Here is a 17,135-nt window from a genome sequence, read left to right as displayed (position 1 = left end):
AGTTCAAAGGAAGGCCAGTTTTATAGCTTCTCTAACGGGAAAACCCGTTTTCAGATGTGCCAACGTAATTGCACAAGGGTTTTCTAATCATCAGTCGTCTTTTACGATTAGCAAACACAATGTACCATTAGAACACTGGAGTGTTGGTTCCTGGAACTAAGCCTCTATACACCTATGTAGATAATCCTTTGAAAACCAGACGTTTGGCAGGGATTCAGTATTGAATCCCGGCGGTCGGGATCCCGGCGTTCAGAATCCCGACGCCGGAATCCCGACTGCCGAAATGCCGACAGGGGGGGGGGGGACGTGGATCGCCCCCCCCCCTTGCGGGCTCGTGCGCTCGCCACGCAGCGGGCCCGGTGCCTTGCTACGCTCTGCACACTAATTTATTCTCCCTCCAGGGGTGTCGTGGACACCCCAGGAGGGAGAATGTGTCGGCATTTCGGCGGTCGGGATTCCGGCGTCGGGATTCTGAACGCCGGGATCCCGACCGCCGGGATTTTAACTGCATCCCCTCTGCAGCTAGTATGGTCATTTACCATATTAACAATGTATAGAGTGTATTTCTGATTAATTTAATGTTCTCTTCATTGAAAAAAAAACCCAGTGCTTTTCTTTCAAAAATAAGGAAATTTCTAAGTGACCCCAAACTTTCGATCGGTAGTGTATGCCTAATCTTCATCCTCATCATACAAGTAAGAAAGAAAGGCAAGCTGTCTGTATGTGTGTCAGTTTAAGATAGAACAAAACAGATAGTCTAAAACCATCATATCTAAACAGTAGCACATTTATATAGTGACAACCCTTAAGCGTGTTGTTAGTAAGAGCATTGAAATCTATGGCACATGCTCTTTAAACCTTTAAGTGTACTGGTTACTAAATGAAGGATAATAGAATACCAGAAAGCTGCTACGGTTGTCCACTTTGCAAAACTGTGTATTCAGTTGCTGTTCTGATGATTGAACAACTACTTATCAACAAAGTGTTTTTACCCTTTCGTCTGTTACGACGTTTTCCATCCTTCGGGCTTTTGGATTTATCTTTCTTGTCTTCTTTCTCCCCTTCAGATTCACCTTCACTTAGGGACAGTTTGTGCCGCAGCAAGCGATGCCTATACCGGGACTTCCTTGCGGATTCAGAGTCAGAATCAGAGTCAGAGTCTGAAGTGTCATCATTTTCTTTATCTAACAAAACAATATGTATTAGTAAGCATATACCCAATCTGCTTTTTCAGTTTCAAATCATCTATTAAGATCTGTAGTCTAATAACAAAGATTTATTAGAGCACTACCTACAGGTAGGTAGAAGGTATACAATATAATGCTTAGCAAAATAGTTTCTTTATTAGCAGTAGGATAATTATTTCTTAAATAAAATCTCACTTACCAATGCTAATACACAGTATTACTTAATTTTGCACACAATTACATTACATCCGTACAGTATTGTCAAAAAGATGCATTTTTTTCGGCAATAAAAAAAAAAAAAAAAAAAGGAACACATCAATGTTAGCCGAGCTCCCGCTCCATAGGCATTTCTCTGTGCATGGCATATTGAGACTAGATGTATAAAGACACATCTGTATAGCCGTAAATGACCAGGGATTACAATCGGATACTAGAGAAGGCAGACACAATTACTTGGATTCATACTGTAGCAGGCATAACAAGGCTTTTCACGATTAACTGCCCAAAGCGGTCAATGAACTTTACTCTGGTGTCAGTAGCATGAAACCTTGGGGTAAATTTACTAAGATGGGAGTTGTATTTTAGATGAGACGTTGCTATGGGCAAGCAATTAGAATCTACTTATTTAGCTCCTTCTAGAGGATAGATGTTATCTGATTGGTTGCCCATATCAACATACCATCTGAAATAGAACTCCCATCTTAGTCAATTAACCCCTTGTGTATGAAAAATCAGAAAACAACCCTGGCAGGAATGAGTTACATACAAAAGTGTCTAATTTGCACCGTAGACAGAGCTAAACACCACTTAATCCTTTCACTTTACTGTTTTAAGTCACAGATAAAGCACAATGGAAATGATCATGAAAAAACCTAGGCATATTTCATATTAAATCAACAGTTTAAGGAAGGGGGGGGGGCGCGCTGACTAAAGCTGGCCATACATCAGAAAGATATTGTACCCAATCATACAATCTCAATTGATTGTAAGATGGATTGTATGCAGATTGTGTGCACATCTTGTGTACACAATCATACAATCAATCATAAGATGGATTGTATGACTGATTGTATGATGGATTGTATGCAGATTGTGTGCACAACTTGTGTACAAAAATCATGCAGCAGATGGATTGTATGACTGATTGTATGATGGATTGTGTGTAGATTGTGTGTCCAAAAACCACCAAGGACTGCTGGGGATTTCAAGGGAAATTGTACACAATCATGAGTGCAATCGATCTTAAGATCGATCTTTCTGATGTATGGCCAGCTTAAGTCCGAAGTGATGGCCTAGCATCGATCAAACGAGTGAGACGGATGGAGAGTGTAACCGCTCCGACAGCAGTGGTATACTGCGTTCTTATGCTGACACTGTGCGGTTCTGATACCGCCTGATTTGGTACGTGACCTTTATACTGCTAAAGCCATGGCAATTGTTTTAAAGAATAAAATCTTTTTACTTGGATAACTGCACTATGGAGCGCTTCTTTGTATCTTTCTAGATAGATATTTTTTATATATATATCAATGTTGTTTCACAGATGACTCACTAAAAAAGTTTTCCAGTTTCCTGAGTGCTTCCTTTATTTGTATGGTATTTCAAGTGGAGGACCTAACCTCACAGAAAAGGGCACTGGGACAATGTATATTCGACTGGGGAAAGAGTGCCGGTGGTATCTGCATATATATATATTAAGGTCATCAGAAATAATTTCCAGACCACGCAAATTTAATTGATAAATTCCTTAGGTCCATAGCTATATCTTTTTTTGTCATCAGTGGTTAATTTTTTGAAGGCCTTAATTGTCACTACTCAAAAGGACAACTTAACCATTTGAAAAGGGTTACCGGTAAGTGTAGATCATTTATAAGCCCAAATTCTTTATCAAGGCACTGAAAAAGCACATGCAATCGAAATTTCATCCAAAATTCGATCTGGATATTTAAAAAAAATCTGCACAACTATTTTCATGCTGTGAAGGAATCTAAAAATTCGATGGTTCGGATCCATCATTGGACATTTTTTCTAGTTCTCCGCTAAGAAAGCCATAGGATGTATCCGCACATGTTGCAGACTCGCTGCCCTTAAGTACTGCTGCTGGATAACATCCCTGGCATAATAGGAGCATTAGTTTTCTGCTGTATTACTGGCGTGCAGATAGGCCTAAAGGGGTTAAAGCACTGTAACTCCCTCACATTCATATAAGCTTTATGAACAAACAAAAAAATCTCACCCTCATCTGCTTTTTCAGATTTCACTTTGGTCTTTTTGCCTTCTTCAGGCTCCTCTTCATCATCATCAGATGACTCATCATTGTCTGATGACAGATTGGCTTTTATTTCTTCCAGAAGCATTTTCTTAGCAATCCTGTGAAATAATGAAAATACAAGCAAATTCATTGGGAGCTTCAGTTCTTACAGCATGTTGAAAACATGGGAAATAAAAAATAAATAAAAACCTTCAGACGGTACAACAAAAGTTACAGGGTTCCCATAAAGGAAGGGAGAAACCAAAATGCTATTCTGCAATATACATTTTAATTCAAGATTCATAAAAATCACATGCATACATTTCACAGGCTGAAACAAGGCTCAGAAACACGACTGACCATTGTATACTATAAAACCCGAGTACTGTCAATGTTTGAATTAAATGTGGTGCCATCACCACTGAAAGCTGCCCAAGGCTATACAAATCCACAAAATCAACATTATCAAACTTCGAACAATGTAAAGACAGTAACGGGTAATGAAATTGGGTTTACATATATATACATAGTGAAAACAATCTTACAACATGTGCCTTAAATTAAGTGATACCTTCAATCTCTATAATCCACACACAGAAATCAGACAAAGCTGTTATATGCCATGGTGATAATTATACTATAGCCTCGGGTTACATCACATTTGATAAGGCACACAGTACTAAAGCTCTGCAAAATGATTGAAGAACAAGGTTTAGAGGAGATTCTTCTTATTCAATTTAGAAAGTTTTTTTAAAGGACATGCTGTGCTAATAGTGTAGATGCATTTCAAATTTCAAAGCTAATAACGTACAAGTGGTTTTAACAATATGACCTACTACATGCTTAGATTTCAGAAAAATGAAATATCCTATTTAGATTTTACTTGAGCCGAAGCATTCAAGTCAGCAAATAAAGGGGCAGATGTATTAAGCCTTAACAAGAGATACATTCAAGTGTGATAAGGAGAAACATCCAGCCAATCAGCTCCTTACTAACTTTTTTCAAACACAGCCTGTAACATGGCAGTTAGGATGTGATTGGCTGGACATTTATCTCTCTTTATCACCCTTGCATTTATCTCTTGTTAAGGCTTAATACATCTGCCCCATTATTAGATATTGTCCAGATTACAGCTCATGTCCAAAAAGGTGTTTGGGGCTATAGTGTTCAGTCCAGGATTTTTTTTAGGACAGGGTGCTGACCACCAGGCAGTGCACTTTTTCAATCAGGAGGGCACATTTTATATTAGAGAAAAAAGAAACCCATTAAACATGGTCATACTATGCTATTCCCATTACATATTCTGTCGTAATGACAATTACATATTATGGCACACACTGTAATGCCTCTTACACATTATACCACACATGATGGCATGCACCATAATACCCATTACACATGATGGCACAGACCGAAAGTTCTCAGCAGCATGTCAGCTCGGTGGGGGACAGCATAAGGGCGCTCCTTTCCACACAAAAAAGGGCAGGGTGCATTTTGAGGTTTTAAAAAATGGCAGGGTGCAGCACCCTGCAAAACAAGCTTAGAGGGAACTCTAGGCTAGATGAAAACTAATGACTTCAAAGAGTTATTGGAGAGGTCATGCTTTGCATGAAAGTGAATAAACAAAGTAACACTAACCTTACAAAAGCAAGTAATATGCACATACCCATTCATATTTACATTTCTAAATGTGAAGGTAAAATTTCTTCTTGCATAATCTTCAAGATTTTTTAGCATAAAAAAAAAAGGTACTTGTGTATTTGCAGGGCGCCCACTTAGCTATTTGCTTTTTAGTGCGATGCGATGCTTCATTGCATAAGCACCCATGCGATGAGATTTGTTGGTACTTCATTTTAAAAACACCCATGCACACCCTCACTATCCACGTCACCCCGATGTGTGGAGAGCGCAGCGGGGGACGGGGTAACGCATCCTCCTGATCTTTTCATGCCTCTACTATCCACGTCGGCGTGGCGTAGATTTCATTAAGTGTGGTGAGCTCAGCGAGCCCGAAGCGTGAGGACGCAAATTACTTTACATGTATTCCATGGGGCTCGCCACGCTTCGGGCTCGGTAGCTCGCCACACTTTATACAATGAACTCCATGCCGACGTGGATAGTGGGGGTATGAAAAAGTCAGGAGGGCGCGTAATCGAGCCGCTCGCCATGCTTCGGGGTGACGTGGATAGTGGGGGTGTGCATGGGTGCTTTTAAAATGATCCGCATCGCATAACACCGCAAATTTGCATGCAATGCGATTTTCCTACGGTGCCATACGCGTGTAAATTGGGCGCCCTGCAAATACACAAGTACCAAAAAAAACATCCAAAATAACTTTCCGTCTGTAGACAGACTAGTGGTGGCTGTTCTCCAAACTTCCCTGCAACACAGAACTATGTACATAAGGAGTACTATCATTATATTGTGTGGTGGTAGCACTTCAAAACACTGCAGGTAGTAATGTTCAAGTTGACTGCTGATAGTTCAGTTGTAGAACAAGTCATAAAAGTGTGCATGACCGCTTAGGATAATAATTATACTGAGTCATGTGGACAAGACCTTATGTATGTGTAAGGATTCTACATATGCAGCTGAAAAAAAATTGTTCTGCTGAAAGTACTGTTAGCGTCATCAATTAGCAGGATAATAGATGAACTAAAGTAAGTTATACTGTGGTTTTACCATGCTTGCAGGTGTTAGGTCATGTGTTGAAAGACCCTTTTTGAAGTGAATGTCGTGTCAATATCATTGCAAAAGGACATGAGGTTTTTAGATAGAAATATTTTGCTTTAAACCGATTACACAGGTAAATTTTAAATATCCTTTTTAGAATTCATAAAAATAGAGCATATTAACCAAGAAAAAAGCTGCATTATAAAGGATCATGCAGTCAATGTTACACAGTCGTGTGCTTTTTCACCTGTATTTAACTTGTAGTTAAGTATCCTTTTAAGTGTTCCTGTGTCTTCAATTCTTCCCTACCCTTCTTGATACATAGTGAAACAGAACCTGTACAATTACTGATTTAAGAACACATTCTGTTAATATAGTATGTAGACATGCGAGGATACCACATTCAGGTTTTCTTAAGTTACTCCTGAAAATGTGTGATTGTGCACGGTTGAATGTCCCTAAATAGATAACAAAATGGTCCCTTTAAGTTTTTCTTACATGACAAAATAGCATGTGAGTATTAAAGGCTGAAGCCCATGACATCTAAAACTTGTCTGTTTTGTTGCATCTGGTTATTTGCACAGAAATGGTTTTGCTAATTGTTTATTTTGATTGATTTTAAATTCATAAAACCCATGAAAATCTCAAGTGCAATGAATGAATATCTTAGGAGTGACCGTCTAAATACCTCACTGTGGCTGAATGGTTGATGTACTGTATATGCTATAAATCTATACAGTATATAGCAAACTCTTAAAAGTATCCTTCTAACACACTAAATTCACTCTAAATAATATCAAACGTTAGAAAGTATTGTTTGATTTTCCTTAACAGTTTCCATTACAAAGTAAACATTTTTGTTGTTTGTAAGAAAGTCCCATCGGACTAGACAGTCAAGGGAAGAACTGTACAATGTAATACAGGACCAGAAAAAAAAAATTTCCTCATTGAGACAGGTGCATGTTGCTTTTGTTCCTAGCATTGTGGAATTTGGTCTGATGTTTATGTACGTTTGGCTTAAAAGGTTTAGAAAGTGTTTGGGTTGCCATGCATTTCCAGCACAGTACACTCTGGGCTCAAAGATCAGACATTGAAGCTATTGCACAAATAATGACCTTAGAGACCCGTTAATGATTTTGAAGATGTGCCAGCAGCATTGTACGCCATTACATTTGAGTGCGCATTAACAACGGTGAATGCAGCAAACACGTGTCAGAGTGCATGTGTACAGGTCCATGTTACATTTTCTTTTTCAGCAAACTTCATAGACAATATTAAGTTTTGGTTACACAAATGCTTAGAGCACCCCTATTTCCGTGTATTAAAAGACAGATGTAAAAATACATATGACCAAGGAGCTCAGACCAATTGGCACCATATTTTATAATGTTATACTGGGTACACACCAGAACGATTTAGCCTCAATTCCCCAATATCGATACAATCTGGACCGATTGTAAGTAAATTGGGCATGTTACAGATCGCATTACGATCCGATGTGCGTCCCCTGCTGGTCGTTTTGCAGATCCTACCTGCAGCAGTCAGGATTTGAAAACTACCCCTTCAACTGGGTACAGATCGGAATCATATGCAGATATTGTGCTCCAGCAGATCGTGCGACCATCGTATGGTCATCTCAAGATCATGATAGTTCTGGTGTGTACCTAGCATTAGAGTTGCATGAGTACTTTCACATTAAATTTGGGCACCCACCTAGTACTAACACCAACTTTTCCAGACTTGTATGCACTGAGAATGCAGTGATACTCCTTGTCAACATACATATACAGTATGTGAATCGCTACAGATAGAATGAAAACTACAGTGATTAACATATGTGTACCAAAACAAAGAGAAGTTAGGCAGAGGTGCAAAGGTGTGTCCCATTTGCCTATACAAATTGTAGTGAAGGTGGGGATATGCAAATCATTTTCCCAACTGCAACAGTTTTAAATTCCCTATGAAACTACATGTACACAAGTGGTTTCTTTAAGTCCAAGGAATAGAAACTATGTGGATTTTCCCAATACGCCATGGGTTCATCTCCAGAATACCAGTGCTGTGTGAAGCTTGGGAAGGAGAATGCATTAAGGGGAACCTAATAAGCAGCATAATCACAATATTCTGCAGCAATTGAACTTTAGATTTCACTTGATGTGTGAGGGGGGGGGGGGGGTTTTCAAAAAATTTTGGCGGTCACAGCTCCCATCTAAACGGATGTTCTTCTTTTGTGCTTATGGAGACCCATTATTTCTGCACATCCCCAACTGGGCACCAAAATTCATAACACGCTGTAACTTGTACAGGTTTAGCAGATTACATGTCTAAATTCAGTGCATTTTGGTACATGCGCAACAAGTAGTGGGTGTCCAACAACTCACAGCAGTAGATGTATTAAGCAGTGATAGGGGAGGAGAAGTGATATATTGTCTGGTACTTTAATCAGCTCCTAACTGTCCCTTTTTAAACCTAGCCTGTAACTTAACAGTTAGGAGCGGATTGGCTGGTGATAAAGTACTGTACCAGGCACTTTATCACTGCTTCATACATCAACCCCTCAATTACATACTGCCTAACGAACTGCAGGTGCGAGAACACAATTGAATTAACCTCCATGTTGGAATGGATAAAATGTGGCAAGTAGTCTACATTTTTTAAGGTTTTATTGTTGCAATAAAAGCCCCTAACCTGGACATGCCATTACCAACTAATGGCAACCTTTTTTTTTATTTTACTACAAAATATGGTAATCCAGAGAAATAAAAATCAAACTGGCTAGTAAAATGTAATTACCATTCATTTACTAAAAATCCACTTTTTAGAGACAAAACTCATGGTCCTTTTGTTCTGTTTTTTTTTTTTTTTTTTTTAAACATTGTGCTGTCTTCCAAATGTTTCTTTTAAATCAGTCTCGCAGGTCACTCAGACTTGTAATTGCAAAAGGAAGAGACATTTGTGATATAATCTATATAATACTCAAAACATTTAGGGAGTATTCTAAAGCACATCTGTAGGAATCCCCGAAGCCGGGTAACCAATGCAACCAAAAAATTATGGATTGCAGTGTCTAGCCCAGATCAATGGTTGCATTTTTAATGACACCACTATAAAAATAATTTAAGAAAAAGTGAATTCTATTGTGGTGTGTTAGATTAAATTATTTAATGAAACACAGTAATTTCTTTCTATACTGCATTTCTCCTGTAACTTGAGACATACATTAGAAAATGTTAAATATCACCCAATTCCACTAGGACACCAGTCTTAACCCATGTTCCAGTATGGCAAGATATAACGGGTGTGCCTCTGTACAACATTGTCAGAAGCTGCTGGTCTGTATGCAAACCTTGACATCTGGATAGGACCAATCTCCAGCATTAAATGAATTTAGAAAAACATTAACGTTTATTAAAAAGTTTTTACGTTAGTGACAACCAGCTACCCTGTTAAATGCTTAATTCTTTTAAAAAGTAAATTAAATGCATCGACAAGATAAAGTTTCAAAAAATTTATTGCAACCATAAAAGCAAAATGCATTTATACACCATTAGCCTCAACAAAAAAAACTGCAGTCAGTTTAAACATCAAATAAAGAGGAGAAAATAAAAGGATATAAAAATTACAAATGTTCGGAAAATACACAGCACTGCGTCATCAACTAAGTCACAAAGCAAAACACTGAAACTTGTGAGATTTTCCATTAAAGGCAACATTGTGTGCTGTTGATTAGTGTAATGAAGTGCGTTTTAAAACTGCCCTTGACAGCTACAAATAGAAAAATGTGAAAACCAAATTCAATGAAAATTTTTCACAGATGGAATATAGATTGAACAGGTACCAATTATCATATAATGCATATTGGGCTGCATTTTATTCTCATCTGCAGATGGTGTTAATCTTGAAGGTAATACCCAAAGGGTAATCAATAGCGACCTGAAAATATATAGTCCACCTCCCCAGAAAAACTTATAGACAAGTTACATGCAATCCTGCTCGCAAATTAGAAAATTGTATAAAAAAAACAAAACCTGAGTGAAGCGAATAAAGCAGAGGACTTCACACAAGGCAGTTTTCTTTATTCATCACTGCTTCCTAAAGGGTCACCTTTCAGGTTTAAATAATACTTATGTTCTGCTTATCACAGAAGACTAAAAAAAAAAAAAATGGTAAATTCCAAGTTTCCAGTTTAGTGATCCGAATGACCTGAGGGTGAAACTGGCTGTGCTCTTCACAGAAAGTTGAAGAAAGTTGCCAGTCATTTAACTCCTTTGCCAGATACCCTGAGTCCACCAGAAGGAAATAACTATACTTTAAAAATACTTCTTAAAAAGTTCAGAGGGCAGATTTAAAAAGCACATCGCATTGGTTCAATATGAAAGAACAGAATTACTATTTTTATTAAAATTAAAGAAATTTGCACAAACTTTGCTTAAAATACCTAAAAAAAGGAGATTGTCACAGGTAAATGATTAGTATAACTCAGCAGTGCTATGTTTCCATAATCTAAAATAAAACCAAACAGAGCGCTTTACCTTTTAGAAAACAAATTAAAAATATAAAGCCAGCATCTGTAGCAGTTGTCCAAGAACAAAATTTTGTTACATTTCAACTATTACACAATAGAGCTGCTAAAGAAACTGCTGCAGGAAAAAAAATCTTAAAACCTAAAAATAATAATGTCTTTATACTGTATGCATTAGAATTCAAAATGTATTCAAAGGATAGCAGCAACTGTAATCTCACAGAAGCAACATGCTCCTGAAAAATCACCAATTAAACGTAAATGTTTTACCTACATTTAACAGACTGGTTTAGCCACCAAAGTGACCAGGATAACTGAACAATAAATATTATTCATATAAACAGTATTAAACACAGAGAAGCAGCAAATGGATTGTGTGTAACATTCAGGTCACCTCCCTTTGTACCATGTTGCAAATTACTGCTCTGATGAATACAAATCACATTTCCAGGAGTGTGCTGTATGCAAATTAAGGTTAAGCCATTCTATGGCAGAAAATAAAACCAGGAGATCCTCGGGCCATGTGACTAATGTAAACTATCTATCTATATATATATATGTTTATTCTAAGAGTCGGGTAGGTAAAATCCAGGGCATCTGAGATTTTATGTTTGTTAGTTAAACAGAGCATAGTTAATGCCACCACCCCGTGGCTAGTACATGCTTCGAAGCACCAGGCTTTACAACCCGACCCTTCTGATCTAAACCCCTAGGTGTTTAAAATTTGATGAAAATCGACCATCATTGAATAATCGACCGCAAATCAACGGAAACTGTTCTAAATCTAGGTTGGGCTTCAAAGGCCAACACACATTTACTAACATTTCCAAACCAAATTTCAAAAACAGTGTTAGTAAATTTGTGTTTTAGCATTGGAAACACAACAATGATTGAGACCAATATTAATCTATAGATGAAAAATCATCCTTTAGTAAATAAATCTCCTACAATTTAACATCCTGAGTATAAAAAGGTATGAACACACATCACAAATTTCAGTATGTGTACTATTTCACACAGTCCAGATTGCTTTTTTGTTTGAACCTTGCCCAGTTATCTTTCCTTGGTAATTGACACATTTTACTTGGCATTAATATAACTGCAAGCTGGCTAACCAAGGTTTGCAATGAAAACGATATCTTGGGCATTTCAGTTTCCTCATGCATAATTACGTTTTTGAGGAATTTTGTGGTTTAAACGGAAGTAGAATGAACAGTATTGACCGGGGCTGAAAATAACTATTTCTGCAAGAATGACCATTTAAAACTGATTGTAGTGAAACATCTCACATGACCTTATTCATCAGTCTTCCAGACAAACATACAAACAGCTAATAATGGCAAACCCAATTGTTATAGTGTAAGCTGGCACACAGGAACGGAAAAACACCCTTTTGGGAATTCATGTGGGTTTATTAAATGTTAACGCAACTTTATCAAATGTAAAACTGTATTTTAAAGCTGGTTATCCGACTTGACTAAATAGGTCAAATACAACATACTTTTATGGTAAGTTAGATTGTATGGTCTGTACAAATACATTCAATAGCAAAGGCTTTGTTTTAATCTTGCCAAGTATTAACATCTATAAATTATGTATCCCCGCAATTTCACAGCCCCCTAGGGCAATGACATCACTCATATTGTATTACTTGGCTGAATGTAATACCAGTTTACTTCTCTAGGAACACATTGCATTTCCTGGTAGTATTATGGCTGTAATTTTAGCTAGTTATGCATTTTAATAAATGACAAAATCAGCCATGTAAATGTAAAGCAAACAAGTAAGTTACAGCTTCGGGTCTAACTACATGGTGAACAATGTAACTGACCCCCCAAACATGTAAGTGTATCCTATCTATATAAAGATTTGTGATGAGAATGAAATGACTTAAGTTATCTGGGACTGATTTATCAATAAAATATATTTTTTTGGTTTATTCAAGGGGGATGCCTACTATACATGCAAACCCCTAAAGACGAAGGTTATGAGCTTGCGATAAGAGTACTGATCATGGATACAAAAATCCACCACTTCAACAATAAAGTCCTAATTTTTAAGCATACATACACCTCAGAAGGGGCCTGGACTATTTGCAGAAAAAAAAAATTCCACAACAAAACGCATTTCAAATCCCACAAGACAGCAGGATAAAAGTGGTAGTTTGTTGGCCACTTAGAAGTATATCAAGTATTCTGCCTTCACAAAAAAGGACCAAGCCCCCTAGTTTGTCATTCACTTTTTTCTTTTTCTCAAAAGCTCAGGATGCAGTGTCAATAAACAATGGACAACATTTATCAATGGTGTGACCTAAAACACTGGATTCAATTCTTCAAGTCATTGCTTTTAAAAAAATAAAATAAAATATATATATTTATGTTTCCAAAAGGAAATTGTGAGCACATACTTCAGACTACACTGCTGTGTATTTATAACACACCCTATGCAAGGTGTGTGAACACTTAAAATATTTATTTTTTCATTGGTTTTCTCATTTTTGGCCTTGTTTTGTCGGCCACTCTGTTAAACTTGCGAGCAGCTTGGGATCGAGTCTTTACAAGGCAGGAAGTCCGGGTTTGTACAACCTGCTTGCTCTTCCGTTGCTTTGCTTTGGACCCACGCTTAGGGTGTGTTATAATCTTTTTTAAGTCCGTACGGTTGGAATCATACCTATTCTCTGGATCGTCGTCATCATCTTCCTCCTCATCCACAACACGAGTACTAGATTTTGTTCCGGCTTCATCACCTAAAAAAAGGCAAAATTGAGGTTGATAAATAAAAGCGTACACTTATAAAGCAGTTTCAAGTTTATTATCAGTAAACCAACCATAAGCTATCAAAACATAAAAATTGTTTATTGCTCTGGTATTTTAACACGACCGGTTTAAATGCTCTCTGTTTTGTTTGATACAGATAATGCCTCTTTTTCATGCAAAAACACATTGGTTCCTGGGGAAGTATCCGGACTGCAGCTTATCGAAGTTTATGCTCCACGTGCCTCAGTTTATGGAGCTAATAAGAAAGCATCCGATGAAACAATTAGCCACGGTAAATTATTGTGGCTAACTGAATACCACCCCAGTTAAACAGTCTCAAAATAAAATCTTAATAGCTGTATATAAGTTTGAATGATCGATTTGTGTTATTGCTGGTTTCAGTTCAGGAATGACTGCTGTGTAAAATAACTCCATATAATTTCTACAAATAAAAGCAATTTGTTAATATTTAGGTGTGTAAATAAAATAAACCACTTGTTTCTTTGTTTTAGCATGCAACAGCAATTACTAATTCTCCTGCTTATGAGAATTATATATGATAAATGTCCATTTTTTTAATGCTACTATTGCACACTAGGGATGCCAATCCCAGGCATTTTTTTTCAATCCTGTGATTTGGGATTGAAAAATGCTCAATCCAGGGATTGGCATCCCAATGTATAAAAAAAAAAAAAAAAAAAAAAAATTAATTATGCGTGCATGCCTGCCCCCAGCTTAGGTAAGTGTTATTATTTTGTGTGAGGCAATAGGAACAGATGGTCAGGCTAGCTTGGTAGCAGAATTGAAAAGGAGACTGGTAATAGAGCTAGGGCGCTTCTGGGTTTAGTCCACACACCTCTCACATAGGATTACCATAAATTATGCATACTACTGCCTCATAATAACACAAGCTGGATAGTCAGCGATGTCGAATGCCATCACAAACCAGCCAAACCGGTGGATGTACGGCACTGATCAAATAAATATTAAAAAAAATCAGAAAACCTCCATAGTACCCAGCACTGCTAATTAGAATAATAAGAATCTGCAATTTAGAAGAGCAAAATTGAGGTTCTTAGCATAATTTTTAGACAAAAATATATGGTCCCACCAACTGCGACCAGTTTACCTTATCTGGTATGTCACTAAAACTAAGGATTCTACAATAGATATGCGATAATAGATTGCGATCTCTTTCTAAAGTATTAAGTCACAGTTACCTCAAAATTCCTTCTGAAGCCTGTTCCAGCTTCAGCTTTCCCAGCAGTGCATTGTGCAGGCGCACAGGTGACGTCACCATGCATCCGCGCAATGCAGGACAGAGGAGCTTTCGTCTGGCAGGAGAGCTGAGCAGGCAGCGGCGACCCCAAAAAAGTGTGAGACTGACTTTAATAATGTGCTTGCTATGTGGGGCGGAAAGGTTGAGTGGCAGCCACAGGCAGATTTTGTGTGGTTGGTATGCTGCAGTGCTAATAACCGGTTAAACTTTTCCAAATTAATTTAAAGTTTCATTATATAGAAATGCATTATGTTCCTTAACCGTCTCACTATACCAGTTGCAATGGTTTGGGTTATGATGCAGAAGGGGCCAGTTGAATGGGATGTTATTTTATGGCTCCCTGTGTCAGAATGTGAATTTTAACTCATGTGGCATACTGTAAATGCGAAGTTTGGCTCATTGCGTGTTGCATAATGGGTAAGGGACGTATTGCATTTGGAGGAGTATATTTTATACCGGAGGAGATGCCGGTAGATTCCTGGTAAGTATACAAAAATTAGATCACAGGTTGCAAAAGTCCAGCCACCCCTGCTCTAGAGTGAGTATCTGGATTTTTTTTTGTTCTGTCTGGAACTATGTCTCAGCATTATAGCTCGGTTTAAATTAGGGTGTGCAGTCCAGTCTCCTCCACCTCCCACCAATCAAATATTCAAAGGTTATACTGCTCTATTACAAGAAGCTTGTCATAGTAGCCAATGTGCAGGTAAGTGATATTCAGTTAATGGCAAATGCACATGTGGTGGGTGATAGAAAAAGTTAAAGGTTGTAAGTGAATAAAACCATAAAAATATTGTTAATTGCAATTGTTCTATTGCGAGATAGACACTAATTTCAGAACTAATAAGCCCACTGGAAGCAAATGCTTCGAAAGCTAGATGTAGTTTCACTTGCTGCCAAAAGAAAGCAGTTTAAGCCCGCTCAAAGAAAATGCTTTGAAAATTAGTAGATGCAGTTTCACTTGCTGCTGACAGACGGCAGTGTTTCCGAATCACACTAGACCAGTGGTTCTCAAACTGTGGGTCCTGACCCCAAAATGGGTCGCAACCATTTTTGCATGGGGTCGCCACTCCATGTTGCTGACCATCAGGCTGATTACTTATCTAATCTCTCAGTCAGGAGTTTGAAAAAGTTAAATTGTCTGTAATGTTAGACTCCTTTCATCATTATAATGCTGCAATGCATGTGCAGTCTGCTGACTATACATGTGTGGTGACTGTTCTGTGGTAACTTGCTGGGGTCCTGTAATAATTGTTATTTTCTGCTGGGGTCCCAGAGCAAAATAGTTTGAGAACCACTGCACTAGGACTATATAAATATATATATATGGACAAAGAAATGTGGCCCTAATAATGCGCTTACAGTCAAGCAGCACCCTATAGAACCTTGCTGTTAACAAAGGTACAAAGGAAGAAATGGATAAAAACAGAATAGAGGTGCACTACAATCTTGTCACCAATGCCCACTTTTCAGGTGGCTATTATAACACAATAAATAAAAAAGATAAAAACAAATAAACATTAATTAAGTGTTACAACATATGTGATTTCATCAGCATTTCCATTATTTTCAAGATATGCCACATATAGAGTCAATCCGCCGCCCTACGCGTTTTGTCCTTCAGGACTTCATCGGGAGCAATGAATGCATCCAGTGGTGGTATATCCTCTAATTAATGCAGTACAGATGGTATATCCTTTAATAAGTGTAGTGGTATACAGTTATCACTAGTTAATGCAATGGTATGCTGAAATAAGATGGTTCTTTTTTTATGACCACCTATTTCATAAGAGGTTTCACAAACATTTAATAGACTGATGACTCTCCACAGTCACCAGTGTGCTGATTGTTTTCTCAAAGTGGAATATGTTGTGTATCACAGGTGCACAGAGAACGTGCATTAATTACAGTGAGAACAGTATACCACTACACTTATTAAAGGATATACCACCACTGGATACATTCATTGCCCCTGATGAAGTCCTGAAGGAGAAAACGCGTAGGGATGCGGATTGACTATGTGGCATATCTTGAAAATAATGGAAATGCTGATAAAATCAAATATGTTGTAACACCTAATTAATGTTTATTTGGGTTTATCGATTTGATTTATTGTGCTATAATAGCCACCTGAAAAGTGGGCATTGGTGACAAGATTTTTGCACACCTCTATTCTGTCTTTAGCCATTAAAAAAAAAAAAAGATTAGTCAGTGTGAATATTGTAAAGACTGTAGTTTTGTGCATTGTGTTCTGTATAAATAGCAACCATCGGATTTCAGGTGAGCTATATGTATTTTTAAAACATGAAAGTTTTTTTTCTAGATAAATTATACATGTTAAAATTCTTAACAAAAAATAAAAACGACATCACGTCAATAGGATTTAACTGAATTATGGAACACTGGAAGAAATATTCAGATTGATGAATTTCTAGGTTATTTCCATGCATAGTGTGAATAACACAAATGC

At 37.6% G+C, this 17,135-nt stretch overlaps 1 protein-coding gene across 3 annotated transcripts in view; it reads right to left on the bottom strand.

Annotated features, from left to right (window-relative positions):
* The window catches only part of ATRX (ATRX chromatin remodeler), a 171,534-nt gene that overhangs the window by 73,639 nt on the left and 80,760 nt on the right, over nt 1–17,135 (bottom strand). For all 3 annotated transcript variants that reach the window (XM_083159237.1, XM_083159236.1, XM_083159238.1), the window contains 3 exons: nt 13,304–13,379; nt 3,424–3,557; nt 993–1,184 (listed from right to left, as the gene is read on the bottom strand). In XM_083159237.1, the coding sequence (XP_083015363.1) occupies nt 993–1,184; nt 3,424–3,557; nt 13,304–13,379 (402 nt within the window). The remainder of the gene's footprint in view (nt 1–992; nt 1,185–3,423; nt 3,558–13,303; nt 13,380–17,135) is intronic.

This window comes from Crinia signifera, chromosome 9 (genome assembly GCF_055691185.1).
Source record: "Crinia signifera chromosome 9, ASM5569118v1, whole genome shotgun sequence".
Lineage (NCBI taxonomy): Eukaryota > Metazoa > Chordata > Amphibia > Anura > Myobatrachidae > Crinia > Crinia signifera.
This window is presented reverse-complemented; position numbering and strand designations above follow the sequence as displayed.